The sequence below is a fragment of the Hypomesus transpacificus genome, chromosome 2 (genome assembly GCF_021917145.1).
Source record: "Hypomesus transpacificus isolate Combined female chromosome 2, fHypTra1, whole genome shotgun sequence".
Lineage (NCBI taxonomy): Eukaryota > Metazoa > Chordata > Actinopteri > Osmeriformes > Osmeridae > Hypomesus > Hypomesus transpacificus.
In genome coordinates, this window is record NC_061061.1 from 14,399,324 (window position 1) to 14,422,631 (window position 23,308).

At 40.0% G+C, this 23,308-nt stretch overlaps 1 protein-coding gene across 1 annotated transcript in view; it reads left to right on the plus strand.

Moving 5' to 3' along the window:
* Window positions 1–19,295, plus strand: part of syngap1b (synaptic Ras GTPase activating protein 1b) — a 70,064-nt gene extending 50,769 nt beyond the window's left edge. Inside the window, exons 9-21 of the mRNA XM_047041185.1 lie at window positions 109–444; window positions 672–816; window positions 906–1,050; window positions 1,254–1,490; window positions 1,631–1,832; window positions 1,973–2,175; window positions 2,261–2,471; window positions 3,324–3,956; window positions 4,126–4,563; window positions 4,683–4,856; window positions 5,431–5,642; window positions 11,321–11,393; window positions 17,478–19,295. Coding sequence (XP_046897141.1) covers window positions 109–444; window positions 672–816; window positions 906–1,050; window positions 1,254–1,490; window positions 1,631–1,832; window positions 1,973–2,175; window positions 2,261–2,471; window positions 3,324–3,956; window positions 4,126–4,563; window positions 4,683–4,856; window positions 5,431–5,642; window positions 11,321–11,393; window positions 17,478–17,732 — 3,264 coding nt within the window. The 3' untranslated portion in view covers window positions 17,733–19,295. The remainder of the gene's footprint in view (window positions 1–108; window positions 445–671; window positions 817–905; window positions 1,051–1,253; window positions 1,491–1,630; window positions 1,833–1,972; window positions 2,176–2,260; window positions 2,472–3,323; window positions 3,957–4,125; window positions 4,564–4,682; window positions 4,857–5,430; window positions 5,643–11,320; window positions 11,394–17,477) is intronic.
* Window positions 19,296–23,308: the final 4,013 nt, after the last annotated feature.

Consider the following 23,308-nt stretch of genomic DNA (forward strand, 5'->3'; position numbering starts at 1 on the left):
TAATGAGAGATAAACCTTTCCCTTTGTAACTCAAGAGTAATTGGTAGCAAACGACCGAGTCCAGTGTCCCCCTGTAGTTTTCATGTGTTTATTTCTTCTTCTAAAAAGGAAAAGAGCACTTACCTGGGACTGGTCAGCATACCCATCTCAAGCATCACCGGCCGACAGTTTGTTGAACAGTGGTACCCCGTCATCCAGCCTAGTGTCCTTACCAAGGGTGGGGGTGTAGGAGGGGGCAAGATCATCAACGCTTCGATACGCCTCAAATCACGGTACCAGACCATGAGCATCCTGCCCATGGAGCTGTATAAGGAGTTTGCAGAGTACGTCACAAATAACTACCGCACCCTGTGTGCTGTGCTCGAACCGCTACTGAGCGTCAAGAGCAAGGAGGAGGTGGCCTGTGCCCTCGTGCACATACTGCAGAGCACGGGGAAAGCAAAGGTAAGGTTAGACGTTGATTCTCAAGAAAATCCAGTGTGAAGATGATATGATTAAATCATTTATTTACAGTACCCGCTTGCATCGACAACCCGCTAGTGGAGGGTCAAATTGGAATGGGGAGTGTTGGGGCTTATACAAAGTACAACTCCCAAATTCAATCTGACCGATTGATAGGACACTGAAACTTGTTCAAAAAAGGCTTATCTTTTATCTGTTGCCTTTTACAGGATTTTCTGTCCGACATGGCAATGTGTGAGGTAGACAGGTTCATCGACCGAGAACACCTTATCTTCAGAGAGAACACTCTGGCCACCAAAGCCATAGAAGAGTACCTCAAACTGATTGGACATAAGTACCTCAAGGATGCAATAGGTAAAAATCATAGAAATCTCAATTATATTTTCAAATTGTTTGACTTTGTCTGTTTGTCAACAATGTGTTTGCGATTGTGTGTCACGTAGGTGAGTTCATAAGGGCACTGTACGAGTCGGAGGAGAACTGCGAGGTGGACCCAATGAGGACTCCACCGTCTGTCCTCCCAGACCATCAAGCAAATCTCCGCATGTGCTGTGAACTGGCCCTCTGCAAGATTGTCAACTCCCATTGGTCAGTGTATAGTATGCCTAACGTATTTATAATGTCGAGTGTGAAAAGTGTTAGGTAGGAGATTTAAACACTGGGATAATTACCCAAGTGCTAAAGCCTTTGAAATTGCTCTCCTTAATCTCAAATAATTGGCCAACTAGTAACTCTCAGCAAGATAAAATGCGTCAGCCATTTTAAGCCATTTCTACAATACCTCTGTACAGTGTGTTTCCACGAGAGCTGAAGGAGGTCTTCGCGTCCTGGAGAGTGCGCTGTGCAGAGAGGGGGCGGGAGGACATTGCCGACCGTCTCATCAGCGGCTCCCTCTTCCTGCGCTTTCTGTGTCCAGCTGTCATGTCCCCCTCGCTGTTTAACCTCACCCAGGAGTACCCTGATGAACAGACATCGCGCACACTCACCCTCATTGCCAAGGTGGTGCAGAACCTGGCCAACTTCTCCAAGTCAGTTGATCTGCACAACGTGACCACGCGTGGCACCTTTTTCTCAAACAAAAGTGTTTTTGTTCTCTTCTGTGTCTCTCGAATCGCTTAAATCAGTTGTTCTTTTTCACAACTGTGCCTCACTTGCACCTCATTCCCAGGTTTGGCATTAAAGAGGAGTACATGTGCTTCATGAATGAGTTCCTCGAAATTGAGTGGGGCTCCATGCAACAGTTCCTGTATGAGATCTCCAACCTGGACAGCGTGAGCAACGCGGGGGGCTTCGAGGGCTACATCGACCTGGGCAGGGAGCTGTCCATACTGCACAGCCTGCTGTGGGAGGTCATGGCCCAGCTCAGCAAGGTAGGAGACCCCCTTGATTATACTCCAACAAACCAATGAATATGCAGAACTGAACTACAATCTCTGGTGAACAAGAACATGGTCTGTTTCCACCTTTTCCTTGTATCAATGTCGTGGTTTTCTGTTTCTTTCTGCCATAGGATGCCATTATAAAGCTGGGGCCCCTGCCTCGTCTCCTGAATGACATCAGCATGGCCTTGCGCAACCCCCACCTGCAGAGACAGCCCAGCCACCAGACAGACAGGATCCAGGAGAGACAAACGGACCGGCTACTCTCTCGGCCCAGCTTCAACAGGGGAGTCTCCTCCGAGTTCCAGAACATTATGATGAGGGACCTGAACAGGTAGGCGTCCAGGAGGATGAACAGTCGGGTAAAGGTTGATTTGATAATATAATGGTTGATTCATACATGTATTTCATCTCTCCAGCTCCATTGACATCACTCGCTTGCCTTCCCCTACCTCTGGAGTGTCCGGTGGGGGTAACATGCCGACCCGTGCTCAGATGAGTTTCCAGGAGCGCGACCATCTACAACGAGCCAACTCCAAAGACGTTTTTTATGTGACCCGCCCTCCCCTGGCCCGTTCCAGCCCTGCCTACTGCACAAGCAGCTCCGACATCACAGAACCGGACCCTAAGGTCAGTTTCCCACCACTGAGTTGAGGAGGAAGGTTTCATTGAACCTCTAGAACAGAAGATTTGGCTGTCAGTTTGGATTTAGAGTAGTCGTTAATTAAAGGTCCTGCACTGTCAATTTGTTTCAATCATCCGAGTAGGGCTCCTTTTAATGTTTTCAGAGCAACAACAAAAAAATACTGACTAACTTGTGAACCCTGTTGAATATTATTACCAGGAAACCATGTTCTTTCCCATTTTATGGTGAGCACCGCACACTTTACATGGTATTTCATCTTTACTTTGCACACCTAGCACCTTCTGGATACATCTATTAATATATGGGAAAGGAATGCAGGGCAACCATTGGTGTATAAAAAACACTAAACAAGGATAGACGTCATCATATATCTTTTCCATTCTACTCATATTTATTTGACCCAGGCAACAGAGGCAGTGCTGTTTGGATCAAGAATCCTCCAAGAAAGTCAATTCATTATAATTTTTAATTATTTGTTGTCCCTATTTACAGTTTACATTTAAATTTACAGATTCATATTTTTAATTTTTTAATAAACATATTAGGACAATACAGGGCCTTTAAGATGGTAGTAGTATGATGTAGGAAAGTATAGTAGTAGTTGGATAATCTTCCTAGTTTTATCTATTCAAATGATATGGTAATGAAAGAAGGTTGATGTTATGACATATATGTGCTTTATTGCAATTACTCACTTTGTACCTTAGTAGTGCATTCTGGGATTGAGGACGCGAGATCCCCCTATGGAAAGATTATGCTCTGTTTATCGGCCGAATGCCACCTGACATTGCAGATTAACGGAGCGCACACAAGCCTATTATATCCCCCTTACCTAGGTGCTCAGTGTCAATAAAAGCGTGTCTATGATGGACCTCCAGGACTCCAGAATGAACAGCGTGTCTAACCTGCAGTCGGTGGAAATGCTCAACTCCTCCCAGGCCTCTCTTGCTGGCATGGGCAGTTTCGGGGGCCTTAGCAGCGGTGGTGGGGGAGGAGGCCTCGGCTCCGGCCTGAGCAGCCAGCTGCGGGCCGGCGGCCGTCTGTCAGCCGGCTCAGGGGGCTCCAGCATGTCGGGCGGCCTTCGGCTGAGCCAGCTGAGCCAGATGGGCGCAACCACCGACTCGCTGTCCCAGCAGCAGCAGCAGCAGGCAGCCGCCATGCGCTACCCGCTTTCCTTCCAGAACCCCCTCTTCCACCTGGCCACGGCTGACGGGCCGCAGCAGCTCCACCACCAGCACAGCCGAGCCCAGCCTCCTCCGCCCCTCCTCCTGGCCCCAGAGCCAGAGCCCTCGCACCCAGCCTATATCCCCCAGTTTGCCCATGGCGGGTTCTCCCGCAGTGAGGACCTGTCCACCCTCAGGCAAGCTCCGGGCCACCTAGGACAGCCCAGCATCATTCATTCGCACAGCTACAGTGATGAGTACAGCAGGGCTGACTATGGGAGGCGGCAGCTGTCCATGCATGTGCAGGTAGGTGGGAAAGGCTGTCTATATTAATAATGTCAGTAACATCAATGATGTCTGTTCATTATATAAGTAAACACAGACAGACCCGTTGTGGATTTGGTAAAAGGAGGTATTTTAAGGTTTGTATGTCAAAGTAATTTCAATGTTTGTGTTCTCTTGCTCTGTTGGTTAGGATAATCTCCAGCAACAGCATCAGATGATGGCATCACAGACAGGCACATCCCACTCCTCTCTGGCCACTCCCCCCTCCACAGTTCAACCTGTGCGCCAGAGTTCCGTGGCCCCGCCTCCTGCTCAGCGTGTCAAATCCCAGACCTCACATCAGTTGTCCGTCAGTGCGGCTGCTGCACCTGCCCCTCCTGCAAAAACGCGGCCACCTAGTGGCAACCTGCTCCAATCACCAGAGTCAGGCTATGGGGGTCGGCAACCAGCGCCACGGCAGCAACTGTCCGTCAAAGATAACACAGCCCCTGGACTGCCGCACCAGCAGAGCTCTGTCAGGGAGAGCCAAAGTCCACAGGGGGGCGCCAATCAGTCTACACAGCAATCACCACAACAGCAGCAGCAACAACCACAACAACATCTGCTTAAACCATCCATTAGCAAACAGGTACATTCCCCGTGGCTTGAATCAGCATTTATCATTTTGCCATGCACTGTTCTAAACTGCACCCTTATAAGGCCAGTACAATGAATCGTTATATTTATATAGAGTTTTCTTCTACCCAGGGTTCCCAGTCACCCTCGACCCTTAACCCCCCAACGCCAGCCAATGAGAGAACAGTGGCCTGGGTCTCCAACATGCCGCACCTTTCAGCAGACATTGAGAGTTCACGGATTGACCGTGAGGACTTCAAGCTGAAAGAGTACTCCAAGAGCATGGATGAGTCACGCATGGACAGGGTGTGTTTCTATCTCAGGATTTTCACAATTTAATTGAAGACGTGCTATTGTGTTTAGTAAATTAAGCTGTTACTACTCAACCTGATACTATGAGACAACACAAGTGCAGAAATGGTCTGAGTCATATCTTCAACTAAGGCTCCTTTAATGTGGGGTGCAGATGTCAAGGAAATGCAAGTCATACAAGTACAAAACAGATGGCGAGGAGATGCTGGTTTATAAATTATTTAAAGAGGACCATAACGATGAACCTGAATAACACCGAAAGTACTCAAACTTTTAGCTCACACGAGTCATACCAAAGCACTTCTAGAATATGTAATAGTTTATGATTGATAACTAAATATATCAACATGTATACAACATGATAAATAGCAAAGTGTACAATGAAGCATTTTTAGAGGGAGTGCTACCTAAAGATCTTTGTTCGGTTTTGCTCCTTGACTATGTTCCTGCACAGCGTCAAAGTATATCATGAAGAGACAGTGAACTTTGAGTCGCTTGTGATGCATCTGCGTCGCAATGTTCTTTGATCCTCATCTATTCTTTGCTCTCTTTTTCTTCACGACTTCAGGTGAAGGAGTATGAGGAGGAAATCCATTCCCTGAAGGAACGTCTGGTGATGTCACATAAGAAGCTGGAGGAATATGAGAGGAGACTGGTCTCCCAAGAGCAACAGACCAGTAAGATCCTCATGCAGTACCAGAACCGGCTGGATGATAGTGAGAGGAGGCTACGGCAGCAGCAAGTGGAGAAAGACTCCCAAATTAAAGGAATAATTAACAGGTAAATAGAGGGGCGGAGGGTGCTGTTTTCAAAGGTTTTCAAAGGTTAATGACTGCCAATTTCAGTAACTCTATAATACATCATTGTATAAATTGACTGGGACATTGTCTTTGCAAAGTGATTTCGAGGGGGGTGGGGGGGGCACACACCACTGTTCATAGACACCCCTGGGAGTGAGAGGGTGACACATAGACAAATAAGAGAGAAGGGAAATCATTTGGTAGAGTAGTTTTCATGGCTTTGGTTTACAATGGCATGAGAATACCTTTGCTTTACAAATCTGGTGACTTGTTCAGAGTGCAGACAATCTTCCACAGGCAAGTGGTGCTTTTCAGTAGTTAAACAATGGGGCATTATCATAGAGTCTTCTTTTACATTTCGACTTTGACATCAAAAGTTGATGCCAAAGTAATATAGCATCTAACTTCCCCAGTATACCTGGTGTTACGATTTCAGTAAAGAAGTCTTTTTTTTTCATGACAAGGCCATCATGAAAAAATTACATTCGTCACTGACCTGAAGAATGCTAACACGATTCAATAGTGTAGCAATAGATTAGGTTGAGATTGAAATCATGTATTTTGGTAACTGGAAAGGTACACAAAGGCACCATTACCCTGTCTAAACAAAATATTGTTTTCTTCGTCAATGACGAATGAAACCAGTTGAAGTTAAATTCTTCAGCAAGATTTTGCGAAAATTATTCATAAATACTTTTGTAGTCCACAATTTATAATATATCATCGATAGATTGTCACAGAGAATATTGCCACTTCTAATCCATTTCAGGGAAGAAGAAGTGGAATGAAGAACCGAACCTGACCATCTTTTATGGAGTACATCCCATCCATAATCCCCCAAATACTAACTCTGTTCATAAAATCTCTAGACTCTGTGCTATTGCACCCTACTGCAGCCATTTTGTATCAACAAATAGAAACTCTTGATACTTTTTTCCAATAGTTTCTGCATTATATGTAGAGATTATTCCTATTATCTTCAACTGTGACTGACTTTTCCAACAGATTGCAGTTTAAAAGCACAATTGAGGATTAAGAATTGACGTCATGTGATTAAAACTTGATCTGCACTTCGTGAAGCAGTTTGTTCAATGACGTCCCTTTGGAACCTAAAAGGCATAATCCGCCAGTGGTGTTAATGTCAGAAAAGCTTGCAAGAAGGACAAAGCAAGTACAGGACATGATGCTAGTTCTTCCATTTAAGATCCAGGTGATCAATCACAATCATGTGCACTGAAGGACTTCAGCAGTGGCACCATCAAACGAGGTTTCCATAAGAATGCTAATGGGGACTATAACCTCGTTTGAGAAGCTGAGACCATTGTATAACTTGGTGGAGTGACAACACTTTGTAGTCCTAACACAGACAATAGATTAGTTATATTTCCCTTAACGCTGAAGAGGATGTCAGTGTCCTACATGAAGTGATACAATTTGGTCACTGAACTTCAGAAATATTCAATATTCAAGACTCCTTAAAAGTAGAGTACCACAGTAAGGAGTTATGTGACATTTCAAACATGTAGACAGCAAATGCTAACTTGAGATCTGCATGCACAACTTGGACTTTCACATGGATACTTGCACTGATACCAAAAGGAGTTGGAGTTCCGAAAGCCAATCTCACATTAGGATTTTGTCCTACATACTTCTATAACGTGTGGCAGGCTGTGAGACAGGTAAAATGTGTGGCAGTGAACATGTTCAGTTGTTGATCAATTGTAAATTCAGCTTGCAGCAATTGGTTTGATCATTTGTCCTCCAAAAGGACAATCTTTTGGAGGTCTAATTTACACACACACAACGTAACTTTTCATGATGCTTTTCCAATCTCATTAATCATTAATTCCGAAAACTAGGATATTTAGATATTGTGTGAAAGCTCTTTTCGTCTGCTTAATCCAGTCTGGGACTAACAGCTGCCATAAGACGAAATGAGACGGTTTTGTACCTTTTTCATTTATCGAAACTACCTATATTCAAACCGTCTCACGTCAATAATGACAAAGCGTAGCAAAGCACTGACAGGCAATACAGATTGTTTTTAAAGAAATCTGTTAGCCCATAACAATCTTTACTGCTTGACTAACTGGATCACCTAGCATATGTTAGTTGATGTCAACAATTGTCTTCTCAAGGGCAATCTGGCTAGCCTGCCAAATTGAGCTTTATCACTTTCCTTACATTGTGATTTGAGCTGCGTTTTGCCAAACGATTTTCAGACTGGCTAGTTTCGTCTCATCTCGGCTGTTAGATCTGAACTCATCTGAATTATCTTGGTTGCTGGAGTGCTGTGTAAATGTTGTTTCTTGAAGGGCAGATGACAGATTGTACAGCGTAATTAACTATTTTTGAATATGTTACCCCTAGCCTTTCGAAGTCTGTGTTGTATGAGCCATACCAGTAATAATCTATTAAGATACTATTTGTGAATTCTATTGTAATATTATCAATGAAATTATAAATTGTGACTATTTTAATCTACTGCAATAGCAAATTCTTTTTGAAAGATATGTGCAATAATAGTTGGAATTAGACCATCTTTATAAAACATAAAAAATTACGGTATATTTGCAGAAGATGTATGCACTCAGGCACATATAGTACATTATATACATACATAAGCTACTAAGAAATATACATAATCAACACCAAATGTTCATGCCTACAGTACCTACTCCATACTGTACATGATTATGGTACACCTGCACTAAAAGGTAGAATCAGCAAATTAATGGTGCCATAAGTAGCCGAGCAACTTCAAAAACAAAGAAATATGTACAGAAAGAACTTCACTTCATCATTTTACACTTAAAAAGGCCTGTGCATCTATTATATCACTTGTATTCATATGGTAGAGAGCATTTGGACAAAAATGAGTGCCTTACATATTTTGGGCACCTCAAGTTTGACCAAACAAGTTTGATTGATTCTCTGAATGCCAATGGGGTTCTCTGCTTAGCACAATATAATCAAGGTAAAAACAGTGAAGCACCCCATTTTTGGAGAAGCATGTCCAAACACTATACCATGTGAAAACAATGCAAAATCTTTCTTAAAAAAACAAAAAAGTGGATTCACTTAGTGGATCTATGGCCTAATCTAACTTCACTCTTCTTTTGCATCCACTGCTTATGGTTCCGTCAAATCGCTGAATTCTTGTTTCATTTAAGGCTTTGACCTGGTGCCATTGACAGTATCAATTTAACCATACAAACATAAATGACTTATTTATATTTTCACATCAGATACCGTCAAGCCCTAAATATGATAGATACAGCTTATGTTCTGCACAATTAGTTTTGAAAGTCTCTTTTTTATTCAGGCATATTTGTACAGTTTAAAATTATCAAAATCACAAAAATGAGACAAAGTTGGATATCCTTAGAATATATTAATGATTTATTATATTATTTAATGTTATCATTAAGATTTTTATCTATATTATTTTGCTGTATATGCTTGATTTAAGATTTTATTTTGCAGCTAATGGTGGTGTTAAGAGACATGGTGATCAATAATATGTTTGTTTAAGAACGATAGAGCTTTGAAAACTGTCAGGTGTTTTATGCAGTTATGATATGGTTTGTCTGTAAGAATTATTAACAAAAGGGCAACAATTGAATTCATCTCTTCAAGAAAAGTAGATTATAGCTTTCGTTTCAATATCATATACCCGCCTTTCTTTTGGTAGCAAGCATTTGTAGGCTATATAGATTGTATTACATAAGAATTGCTTTGTTAGTGCTTACATATAAAATCAGATTTGTGGCTAGTCACTGTGCAGGAAAGCCATGTTGAATGGCATGGCTAATAGCAGCACCGGGTAGAGGTTGACTGTCCATGTACATGTGTAAGGTGACTTCACACGATATATGACCCTAATCTGATACCTCAGTCCCCTGCATTTTTACTTTGTAGCTGCAAATCCAGACATTATGACATGCTCCTGACCTCATGTTGATATATGCCCACATTGTTTTAACTGCATGTAAGACTTGACCTCACAAGCACACTACTTGAAGCGTAAATGGATAAACAGGTTTATTTTTGGTACATATCACCCATGTGAATCACTGTCTGCCTTTTGAAGTCATGTCAAAATTCTATTGTATACTCATGTGGCATTCCATTGTTTTTGAGACAGTGCTAATGTTTCTGTCAGTGCTTATGATTCTTTTTTCCCCTTATTTTTTGTAAAATAATCAACACTGTACATTCTTTATGGAATAAAACATCCAAACGCCTATGTTTGAAACTTCACCTGTGGATTTTCATTATTTATTAATGTTAAGCGTTAGACCATATGACCAGAGTAGTGACAAGCTGAGCTAATTTAAGGCAGGATTTCAAAGTGGAAATGAAAATTACAATGAGTATTATGTGATCTTATTTTTGCCCTACTCAGTGCAAATATTTAGCTGCATTTTACTATGTGGCTTTCAATTTACTGGCAATTTGTAATCTTATTAGGAACACTAATTACAACTGCTCTCTATTTTCCCACTTTAAATTGGCTCTACAGTGTTAACAATGTCCTAAACTCAATCTGTCCCTTTTTCTTTTATTAATTAATCATTGGTCAGTGTTCTGTTCAAGTCAGTTCTTTGGATATTGCAGGGATTTACATTCCCTTTGTCAGCAATTTTCCAATCAGTTTCTGTATGGCATTTTACAGTAATGTCACTCAAGCAGAAAGGGGGATGTGATACGATAAACAGTAATGATTTGTATCGTAAGAAAAACACTGAGGACTGTTTTTGTTCATTCTAGAATATCAACCAGGTAGTGAGTAGTATGTTTTAAATACCTTTCACAAGGTAAAAAAAACTGCTAACAACAAACAGCTGGTCAATACCCTGGACTTACCAATATGGCACTAACTTCACATGTGACTTCAATGACCCTTGTGTATCTGCCAAATAAATCACGCTGAACAATTTTCCTCAAATGACGATGATCCTGGGGGTTTAGGGCCAGTCAGTAATTACTGCTCACTGTTCCCTACCTGGAGGAAACACAACACATGGAAACTAGCAAGAAGAGGAGAACGCACTGCAAGAATAGCACCTCTCGGACAGCAGTAATAAGCTCTGTCAAATCTGCAAGCAGATGCTGTGAAATGGTTGTCAGCAGGATTGGCGATTGAGGCCGTGGTATGCTCATGTTGCTGCCTCTCAGTCATTCCCAGGGGATGATCAGAATCTAACATTCATTTATTTCTTCCTAGCACAATCACAATTACAATGTAGGCATGGTTATCTATGGTTGTATTTGAAAGCACCCTCATTTGGAAAGAAACACCACAATAAATCCCTCGGGGGAGAATGAAAATAGTCGCAATTAACCTATTTTGGGGCATGATAATGTACAAGACTGTCATGCCAATGTTTGTTAAGATGACCGTTTTAATTGTGCTCTCTGCTCAGTCCCTTCATGCTGCCTAGTGACTTTGTGTCTGCTTGAACTCACTATTATCTCTCTCTTCCTCCCCCTCTTTTTCTCTATCCCTTTCTCTCTCCACCCCCTCTTTTTTCTCTCTCTTCTTTCTTTCTTTCTCTCTCGCTCTCTCTCTCTCTTTTCTCTCTCTCTCTCTCTCTCTCTCTCTCTCTCTCTCTCTCTCTCTCTCTCTCTCTCTCTCTCTCTCTCTATTTCAAGGCTCATGGCTGTGGAGGATGAAATCAGGGGAGGACCCGTCATTGAGCCAAAAACTAGGATATTTGCAGATCAGGTCTGTCTTCCCCTCTCTCTCTCTCTCTCTTTCTGTCTTGACCGTAACTTGTTTGTTTGCTGTGTGTATCCCTTCCTCTGTTTGTCTTGACTTGTCCCTCTGTTCTCGAGTGACTGTTGTGTCAATGTGTTTGGGTCTTTCGTAAACCAAAAATTGTCTGTCCACATATTATGCCACAGATTGGTCAGTCTTTTAAGATGGCAAGATGTCCAGGTTGTGACCATAGCTGGGTCTGAGATCACCACCCCTTGAACTTTTGATATATTTGAGCATGATGGTGTCACACTTCTGTCAATTTTTCGACAATGTGTTCAGATTATGTAGGTTCTGTTCTGAGAATGGACTTTGCGCCCTCTGAAGTCTTCAGAATCTACACTCAGTGTTGGCCATTCTATACATTCCTCTGCCCCATCTTCTGTCTAATCCAACACGCCCACCTTCAACCATGAGTCATGCTGCAAAGATATCAGTTTCCAGTGTATGTGTGCGTGGGTGGGTGAGTGCGTGTGCAAGTGTGAGTGCGCTGTAAAACAACCCCCAATGTGTCTCACAAGACTCTGAGCATCCAAGATATGTGTCCATCCATTCAAATCAAATCCTTGTTGCTGAGACCAAATCCTTTGCCTACTCTTACCAAACCATGTGCCATGTTTGTAACCTGCATAGAGAAAGAGAGCCAACAGACACATTCTTATATATATTTGTTATTTGCAAGGACTTCACGGAATTTCCAGAGATTTATTTTGTGAACATCAGACCTCTTTCAGAGAATCCTGTTAGGAGCAGTCCAGAACATCTGCAAGGGATCTAATACTCAGGACTTCAACCATGCTTCTTTGAGGGGGCACAGATCCAGAATCCCATATCCAACTCTCCCATTTCGTGCTAACATCACCCCCCCCCCCCCCCCGCACACACACAAACGAAGAATTCCGTTTCAAGATTATCACAGCCACAAGCTTGTCGTTTGGTGTAATGCACATGCACCGCTCATACAGTATGTCATAGAGGAATTCATGAACTGTGTATGTGTTGCATCGAGTTGGGTTCTGTGCCTGTGGGTGCTGACATTTCACGCACTGCAGTGTACTAGAAATACACATGATCACGACATCACGTTGTAACATTATCCTGAGAGTATCTTTGGGATGGATATGGGATTGAAATTATAAAAAGGTTCTTAAGGGTTATATTAACAGAAATAATATAACGATTGATTGACTGGCCGTTGCAAGGGGGTGGTCTTGGTCTCCATGATTCCTCTCCCAATTTGATGTTACTTCTGTTTTCCATGCATTGTCTGAGGTATTAGGAATGTGAGGTGTATCGTGCCCGTTTCATCTCGACCTATTCTATATCTGTTGTGTCTAATGTCAATGACTGATTGTTCCGTGTCAGTTTGTGTATGTTTGTGTTAGTATCCGTGTGTTTATTTGTCAGTCTTTTAGTGTTATTTGTCTTATTGGTTAGTATTTACACACGTTCTTGAGTGCCTGATATTTCTCCTGGTTAATAATTGCATGCTAAGCAGTAGCATGACTTACCATTCTCTTGTGACCTTGTAGCTTCCGGAGAAGTAAACAGACTTGGCTATTCAAGGTCTTGTGGATTAATGAATCATGTTTGAACTGCTTTCAGATGCAGATGTCTTTCCCACCGCAAGCTGTAACACCCCTGACTTAAACTTAAGCATGTGTGTGAAACATCAGTTTCTTCTTGTGTTTTATGGCTGCTGAGTTTTGTGTTGGTGGGGGAATGTGGTCCTGTTTTTACGTAACAGTTTTTATTGTGTGTGTGTGCCTCTGTGTGTGTGTGTGTGTGTGTGTGGTCGATGTTTGTCTTTTGTGTTTTCTAATTGTGCCGTATGTAACGTGTACTGTTCCTTTGGCCAGCGAGTGTCCCCACTCCTCCTCAGCCCTCATCTCCGTCCTCCTAACTTCCCGCGGTGCACTCCTGCCTTCCCTCTTTCACTTTCCTTGCCCTCTTCCCTCTCTCTATCTCTCCTCCTGTGTTGATGAGATACGGTGATTTCTCTTAGGGGAGGCGTCAATCCATCCTAGTGCAGCCCCGTCTCGCGCCTGCCCCTCCCCGAATGCACAGGTAATCAAACCAGCATACACCTCAGTGGACTTACCGCTCTGCATCAATCCATACTCCGCTTTGATTCCTTCACTGTACTACATGTGCGTCCCTGTTTGTGTGCAGCACAGCTCACACTGAATCAAAACACTCAGATGACCTTTAAAGATAGATGGCACACACTAATTAGTCAACACACAACATGATAGTGCTTTACATACCTTCTAATTGACCGTATTCCTTAGTGTGTATATTTGATCATTTATCTTTTTTTATCATTATTTCAGACAATACGCATACACACATCTGCAATGCTTTCACAGCAGAAAGTAAAACATAGGACATTTACTATTTCTTTATACAAGATCATCGACACACCATTAGACATCTGGCTTTAAGCGATACAGAGGTCATTTTGTTACAGCACTCCACAGACAAACCTGCCAATATCATTTGCACAAATTCAGTCACATACGGAGAACTTCCTGTAAACACTTTGCCTCAGAATTTGCCATCAAACTTCAAGTTCGATTGTAGAATTCTAGATAGAAATGCAGAGAAATACGAACAATCTGTGGTCTGCCATTGATTTCACAGCTCCGATAGAATTAGGTGTGGGCAACCTAATCTCCCTCATCACATAATCGGTGACTTCATCCTTTCACAGTTTTTCAGTTTCAGTTTGTTTCGAAAGTAAATTTTTTCATACGCTGGTTTTAAATGATGGTACTTACATGAAAGTAGTTCATGTAGTCCTCATTACCAACTTGAAAATGTATATTTGTGCAAATGAGTATATTTGACTTACACACTTGCAAACACTGCTTGCTTGATTAGTTGTTTGGTATGGATGCACATTCATACACATAGAGCCAATAGTTTAAACCACTTCTGTTCGAACTAAGGCACACACGCTGCACATTGTGTCTCTATGCTACACATCACAGTGAATCATCCACATATCCATACAATTTGAGCCTATTACAGCCACCTCTCCCCAAGATAAATGACGGGAATTATGGGAAATCTCCGTATCTGACACGTTCCTTCCCTGAAAATTAACTGTTTGTGTGCATTTATGTTTTTGTGTTTTTGTGAGAGTATGTTAATGTAGTTTTGTGTGAATGTGTTTGTACAGGTTTGATATTGCACCTGGGCACATTAGTGGATTCAACATTCATGTATTAGTCATTGTGAGCTGAATCAAGTGTATCACCAACACTGTGTTCTTGTTTTATTCTTTGATTTGTAGGTTGATAAATATTCTGTGTCTATATGTGACAGTTTATCTCGCCTTTTAAGTTTGAGATGTACATTTTCTTGGTAATTGTTCAACACAGGTTTATGATCCATTTTCACTTAATTTGCGCTTCTCTCAACATTATAATTTTAAACACAAGAGTAAATTATAAATGCATCAGTCAATATCTGATTATTGTGACATATGTTAAGGTCTCTGTGTAGGATAAATATAATTAAATATCCTTTCCACATACCTAAAATTACAATATAGGTCCAATTAATGATTTTTACCTTCAGCACTAACTTGAATCAGATATTATTTTGTATCACCCAGTTCATGAAAATAAGCTTACTCCGCAAGTGGCCTTGGTGAACCGAAGGTGATGTTATGGTGGGGAAATGTATCTTGCCTAGATATGATTTATATTTTCCTGGTGTTGTTATTGGCAATCTGTCAGAATTTACATTGTACTTCACAGTGGGTTGAAGGTATAGTGAAACCTAGTCAGTGCCCACTTGGACGTTTCTTCTGGAAACTAGAAACTGAGGGTACATGCTACATTCCTTTACTCAACATTTGCTGGTTTCTCTGAGGTCTTTTGATCCTTGACTATGAATCATTAAGAATCAGGGAGTTAGTGCTGAAAATTTGCCATCCACCATATAATGACCATGTAAATGTTGGGGGGGGCATCCTCTTAAACTGGAGTGTAATATAAAGCATTTTCGTGAATGAACCTAATAGATGATGACACTCACCACATTCAGATGTGTTAGCCACAGTCTCATTGAGTAAACCCAAGAAACATTTTATACACAGGTTTCTCAGAAGTTGGACCAATGTTTGTTTACCTTGAATTATGGGTTAATTGAGGGTTTGTTGGGATATTTGTGAATCAGGTTTGATCATTATTTCATACTGGCAAAGAAACCCTATTAATTATTGTTGTCTCCATACCACCCGTCCTGTTGATTGCACCAAAGGAAATGAAACATAGCTATTAGCACTGGGTAACTCTAATATCTTGGAAAATCTGTCATCTTTTTGTGCTTTGGTTCTGAGTGAGAAGAGAAAAGGTATGCAACTCAATATTTTTTTTGATACTTTATCTGGTTATCTTCTAGAGATGGAAATATCATCTTTCAAAGGACATGCTCTTGAAGATATGTTATGCTACAGTATTAAGCTTTGAACCTTCCAACTCATTTTTCTACTGGATGCAAATCTTACACCCTTCTTAAGATACTTTCCCCTGTCTTTCCCTTCTCCAGTGCTTCATTTTCATCATAAGACTTTACCCGATTTTCATGACTAACTAAATGGCCAGATAAGTTAGCCCATGGGTTCAAAAAGGGCCTGCATGTTTTACGGTTAACAGTTTTATATAGTCGTACTTAAAACTATATTTACAGCCTTGCTTTTGGATATAAATGCCATTTTCCCACTGTATCCAAATCTGCCTTACACAATAACTCAACTGTTTTTTTTCCTACTGCCTCAATACAGACTGCATTGAACAAGACTGGACATGACGGCTTACACACAGAGCTTGATTTAAGTAATAACTGAAATGAATCTGGTTTATACAATGAAGCTATTCTGCACCAGTGTAGGTAAGGATAGATGAAAAAAAAAAACTTTGACTCATGCACCAATCATAAGTTCCAACCCAGTGTTTCACAGGTTTCTTTTATTAATAAAAAGCCATTGGTCACAATGGGTTTGGGTTCGACTTTTGGTTGGTGGATTTGACGATGTTTTGTAGTTGTGCGATTAGTTAGAGTTTACTTATTCAATACCTTATTTTAATCATCATTCTAATCATCATTCTCAATTTAGTGCTTTCCTACATTACCTGTAAGTGTTCTGCATGGTAGTGTACAGTATTAAACAAAAAACGTGCTTTTATCCAATACTATAAATTATAAAGACAACTGAGGTGGCGAAAACACAAAGTTTTATAGTCTGTGTGTAAGGAAATTCTCACAGTTTTAACACAGTTCTGTGTGTTATTTTCTTAGTTGTCTCACAATCAAAAGTGTTTGGATCCTTCTCATTGGCAAAGGATGACAACTCTTCGTCTACTTTGACTTTTCGGACTCTTTGACCCAGTCACTGACTAATATCCCCTATCTCAGTATCATGATGGGATCAGGACGCCCTGACCTTGTTGTTCATCCTCAGAAGTTATGAAGTAATTCCTCCCACCCTCTCTTTCTATGTGCACCGTCTCCTATCCAGTCCATCTCTATTGGTGTATTTCATATCTCTGCTTCGTAACTCATTTTCTTCTCTTTCTCTGTTGTTCCTCCCCATCTCTTTTGTCACATCCTTTTCTTTTTCTCCCTTGCTCCTCTTCTCCTGGCTTATGCTAACACCCTGACCTTCATGCGCACCTTTGCTTTTATCTTTTCCTTTTTGAGAATGACAATATTGCCTGTCTTTCTGTGCTCTACGCATCAATCTCACTGTGAAATTACAATTTATTATTGTTTCTTCATGATTTCTCTCTCAACTCCCCACAATTTGATAACAACATTTGAAATCACTTTTGGGATACTTTACTTTTATCGTCTTCACACCTCACTTCCCCTCCGGAGTACATTCCACACATTATATTCCATTGGTTACCTCTTCCCTGGATTGGCCAACTTTACACCTCTTCACATGCAACACCCTTCTCTGAATGTCCCTTCTACCATTACCATCTCTCCCCTCTGCTATCCCTCTCCTCCCCTCCCTCTCTCTCTCTGTCTCGCTAGGAAGAGCAGCTTTCCTCCCTGGGTACACCAGACCCCGGTGTGAAAACTGAAGGTGGAGGGGGAGGAGGAGAAGGAATGACCACCGTTCCTGGCCCCAGAATCTCCTCCTTGGACATCTTCTCTCACAGCTTGCCCCGCAATGGAGTCCACCCCCAAAGCATAAACCCTCCCTCTCTCCCCACTCCACATCTGCAACCTAATCAGAATGGAGAGCTCCGTGGCAACCAAACATCCAACCTCTGTGACAACCTTTAGACTGGGACCACAGGATAAACAACAGCAAGACTGTGCATAGGAAGAGGCGGAGCAGGTCAAAAACAACACAGAATCAAATCAGAGAGAGAAGACACAATTTAAAAACAGACTTCCATTTTACTCCAATTTTAACGAAGGATGTGATGACTTGCGCATTTTTCCCAATTTATTTGATTTTGCTCAAGCCAGAGAGAGAAGAAATTTGTGGGAAGAAGTGGTTATTGTACACACATTGTACAATGCATTCAGTGTTAACACACCAGACTAAAGGGCTTTCAAATCAACCTGATCTAGTTTCCAAAATGCAGAGACAGTAGGCTATCTGTCTTGCAGGACAAGATTATGATATCCTTTAGATATCCTTGGCAGGATTCTCACAAACTGTACACTGTTAAAATGAAGCAAACATGTACATACAGGTAGATTCACCTAACCAAGCAGGTAAATGGAAACATACTGTGTCACCAGTCGGTGGTCAAAAAAAGAAAAGAATCAAATGTAACCAAACACTATGGAATGTCTCACATCCCAAAGACTTAGTCAATAGAATAGTGCTTTTTTCCATCTTGTGGTATTCAGTGATTCTCATGGGAACAGTTCCATTAATTTCCTGTCCTGAAAACGCCAGCTCTTACATGTCATCAGTCAAGAAGTTATCATTTAGTCTGGCTTCCTTAGTGCCTTTGAGTGTATTACAACAGGGTTGTCGAAACATCAAATACATATATGGTGATGGTATTAATATCCACAAAAGATGCTGTGAGAGATAAATACTAGGACAAGCAAGATACAGTTTAAGTGTTTGGATTTCAAAGACAAGCCCCATCCATGTAAGGTACATGACACTTTCGCAAGTGTCAACAATGAACAACCAGACCGGAATGGGACCGGGCGCATTTTTTTTCTCTTCTCAATCTCAGAACCGATGTGTCATTAACTGGTGCTAGAGAAAAAAACTAAACGGTACCATTTCCAACTTGTGTGTGTCTATCATAGCACAGCCTCTCATATTTGCCACTGTCTAATTATCTTTCTCTATCTGTTTATTGTCATTTGTTTTAATATATTAGTATTTGTCTGTCTGTTTTACCCTTTCTGTCTGTCTGTGTGCTTACAGTTTGTTTAGAGGAGGTGAGATGGAAATTGTGCAAGGATATTATGATATTCAAAGAAACTCTCTTACAATCGTATATGATTTTAACAGTTTGACAGTTTAACAGAATCACATTTTCCCACTGAATTTACAGGTAAATATGGTCACAACTTTTGTTTCACAATTGGTTGCAGTCTGACAGGAAATATTGTCCTTTCCAAATGTTACTTTGAGCCTAGTATATGTTTTTATTTTACAGAATCACATAACTACTGTTTCAGTTAATAGTACGGCTGTGGTACATGAGAGAGTTTGGTCTTGTTAAATTGGACTGTCACTAAGTAAGTGTCCTAATTGACCCTTAATTTAAGTTTTGTCAGTTAAGAATTACATTTGCCTACATGAAGTACATTTTGATTGGAATCTAACCTAAAAGGGATAGTTACTGTAAATTAAACCATGCCAGTTTTCATTTGCTGTAGTCCATCAATTCAAGCCTGAAGTGCCTGCGTTCCAAGTACTGTGCTAGTGGAATTATTGAGATTTTAATTAGATTGTATTGCAGATTATTGCTACATACAGTGAATTTTAGACCTGGAGGCATGGCCAGCATGATTTTTTATCATAAAATACTACACTGTGCACTTCTGGCATATCATTGTTGTGTGTTGGAGTTGTGATAACTCACTGTTGTACTGTGTAATCACACCCTCTCATTTTATGTGTCGACTGTTCAATGTTATCCTTGTTTGGATGTAAATTTGTTTTTGCTTTTGTCTTTTTAGCTTCACATCGGTGATGCTCTGCAACAAACTTGCCTGGGATTTGCTTAAATTTGCAAGCATTTCTTATGTCAACATTCTTATGACACCACTTTCATGAGTTTTACTTGTTTGTCATACCCGGACATTAGATTGACAGATTAGAAAGGCAGTTTATATATTCATTCCAAAATGGCCATTGGATTTACATGATTGAATTTGACATTATTGAATTTCTTACTAAGTGCTTATCATTTTAGATTGGAGATGTGGTATTGATAATACTGTGCTGACTACTTTTTTAGTGCATTAACAAACATGTGCTACACATTACATCAGTATTCTAAGAAATGGGACAACAGGGTCACTGATGGACAGAAGAGAATTATTATGAATATACCTCAGAGAAAATTGAGAGACTCAGGTAACCAAGCAATTGCCTCAGAGCTACACGAGAATGAGCAAAGAGATGATTCCAACTATGGAATGACTGCCATAAGATAGTTGATCCATATACTGTAGGCCTATAGCAAGAAATCTAGTTATAACTGAATCACACCTCATCAAGCACCCCTCCCGTTCCTTCTCTCTCTGTCTCCCTTTTCTCCCCCTAGCCAATCACGCAGCTTCGTGGAGGACAATCTGGAACCTAATTGGCTGATGCACCATGGGCAGTCCTCAGCATGGCCTGGCCATATCTCAAGAGCGCTTTCTCGTGATGCAATTGGCTGACAAAAGGAGAACTTGGGGCTCTGGTCCCATTCTCCTTATCTAATGGATGGTCCAGAACCACAGCTGACCGTGTAAGGATTTGCTGGGTTTTTTACCCAACTGTATTTGGGCCCTCTCTCTCTGATTGGATGACTAGATTTCCTGTGTTTGACGCTTGTGATTGGATATTTGGTTTTCTTATGAAAAAAAAAACTATCTCAACAAAATGGGTTTGTTGGCTCATCAAGCATGCGAAGAACAGCTATGCAGACTGACATGATACTAACCTCTTTGGATTTACAAAATAAAAGGAAACACAAAACAAAGACAAAGAAGGCAGATAGCTACAACCAAGAAAGAGAGCGAGAGATACTGTACTGTGGGAAAGATGTATTTCAAAGGTGCTCTACTTCTTTCCTTTTTTGTGATTGATTTGTTTGTAAAGAATACCCATTTTAGTTTCAAATTTTTTGAATGTTCCTCCCCAATCTCTTGGTTCATCTATTTTGTAAAAAAAAAAATATTTTGATCACTCTCTTAAATCATTATTTGCCTACATTTTAAATTCCTAAACGGTTAAAACTGATCACGTTCTTTTTATCCTTAGTTTTGCAATCCGAACTTTAAGTTTAGTTATTTATATTTTTAGGTCTTTAAAATGAAATATGCACAGTCTACATACACAAGTGAAACAAGTTCAATCTTACTTCAGTGAACTTTGAAATGAACACAGTGCAATGATTTATATTTCTATAACTTATTAAAAAGTAGAAATGTTCCTGCCCAGATATGTATTTATTTATTAATGACAGACTCCTCTATCTTATGAGAGTTCATAGATTAAACATTTTATATCAACCAAGTTTTCATATGACAATCTCATGGAACATTGCCCTTTTGTGGAAAGTGATTGCCCTTGGATTGTGAACCAAACTAACAAAGAAATGGTTGTTTTACCTGCTCCCCTTACAACGATTTGCACGTTGCTGTTACCTGCACTCCATTTCTCTCTGGTAATCATGAAAGAATGGAGGATGGATGTTGTTTTTGTACTTAATAATCGCCGTGGAGCTCTCCATTAATGGACGATTTGAAATTCCCTGGATGAAGACAACCTGAATTTTGTTAATCTAATTCAGTCTACGACATGAGCTTAGTTGAGCACAGATGAGGTAACCAAGTTTTTTCAGTGGTGATGTGACAGAATTCTGGAGCCAGTTGCTAAACTTCTCTTTTATTTCTTTGTAATGGACTCCATTGACACACAACCCTATAGTCAAATCCTTATGTCACCTTCCCTCTCTACTGTAACCACTGAAAATGATTCTTGTCAAAATAGATAGAGAGAGATATTAAAGACTCATATTTTAAGTGATTGAATGGTTGTGTATGTGTCTGTAAATACAGTGTGTGTACAGTCTCTCTGTATATACTGGATAAATGTGTATATATAGTATGTCTAGGTGTATATACAGTGTGTTTGTATGCAGAGTGTATAGTTTTTCACTATCTCTAATATCTCTCTCTATCTCTCTCTATTATGTCTCCTTAAAGTAGGAATGTTGAGGCATGGAAAGTTTAAGAAAACTAGGATGCACTTTCTGTGCAGACATTTTAGTGTGGTCTGTCACTTACAGTTAGCACTTGCATTCTTTAATATTTTACACGTAATATGCCTCTCTCACATAATCTCATAAACAGGGGCATTTTTTAAATATACATTTGGGTGACCAAGCAATGTTTGTACATAATATATATAAAGCTAAATAGAATAAGACAGTATTTCCAGTGACCACCATCTGCATTTCTTTAAATTCCTGGAATTGTTTTGATTCTTCCTGGTTATCTGATTTTAAGTTGAAATGAGTACATTATATGTTTGCAATGTCATTTAAATTTATATATTTATCCAAACAACCCGTATCTATTTATCTCCCCGAACTCTGCCTTTTATTGACTCCTCTTAACATTTGTCAGGCTAAAAATTGGTGCAGATTATATTGTTACTTTTAAAATATCCTTGAATGCAGAGAAACACTAGTTATAATAATAACAACATATTTGCCATTGCCATTAAGTTCTTATTAAAGTAAGTGTACCTTCAAACCAGAGAGCCCCTCCCCCTTTACCTTTGACATTATAATAGGTCATACATTTTCATATCCCTTGACAAGCCATATAGCCCCCCAACCTCTCTATTGATGTTTTGAAAAGGACAGATATTCGGGGATTTTTGTGTATATTAATGGAAGTTGTATGGAAATTGAGTGATGTTGAAGAGTGTATTTCAATTGTATATGGATTTGTTATGAATGTGGATATTCTGATCATTTAATTATTATTGATATAATGATAATGATTATTGCCATCTTGATTTTGTTGATTAATTATTTTGATGCGGTTAATAACAAGTCCATCAGTTCTTTTTTGAAATAGCCGGAATTTATATTTTTCGGGTGGGTGAATCTTGGAAATAGAAATACTTAAATACATTAATAAATAATCAAATGATTAAATTCTTAACAAGATATGCAGTGTTTTTCTTTATCATATTTGTGTCCAAGTGTTTCACATACGTATGTTCCATGTACATTGTCACAAACAGATGCTGACTGAAACACTTGATAATATGGTTAATAATAATTAACCAAATATATATATATATATATATTTTTTTTTTTATACAATTATACTCATTTTGGGTTTGGGGATCCATTGCGAGCAATCTGATTTTACAAATCTAAATTTTTGGGATCGGATTTTTTTTTTTTAATCAAAATAAATGTATATTTACATTTTAAAGAGGTAGATTCAAATCCAACTACTTCGTTGGTGTAACATTTTCAATATTAAGTATTCAATACTTTTAAAATTCAAAATATTATGTCACTGATTTGCTTCCATAAAAATGAACATAACTAGTTACATTTTAAAAGTGAAAGTGTGATGCTATCCGCCAATCCAAATTAAAACCGAAGAATCTGTCAATCTTGAGATCCACTGCTGTAATC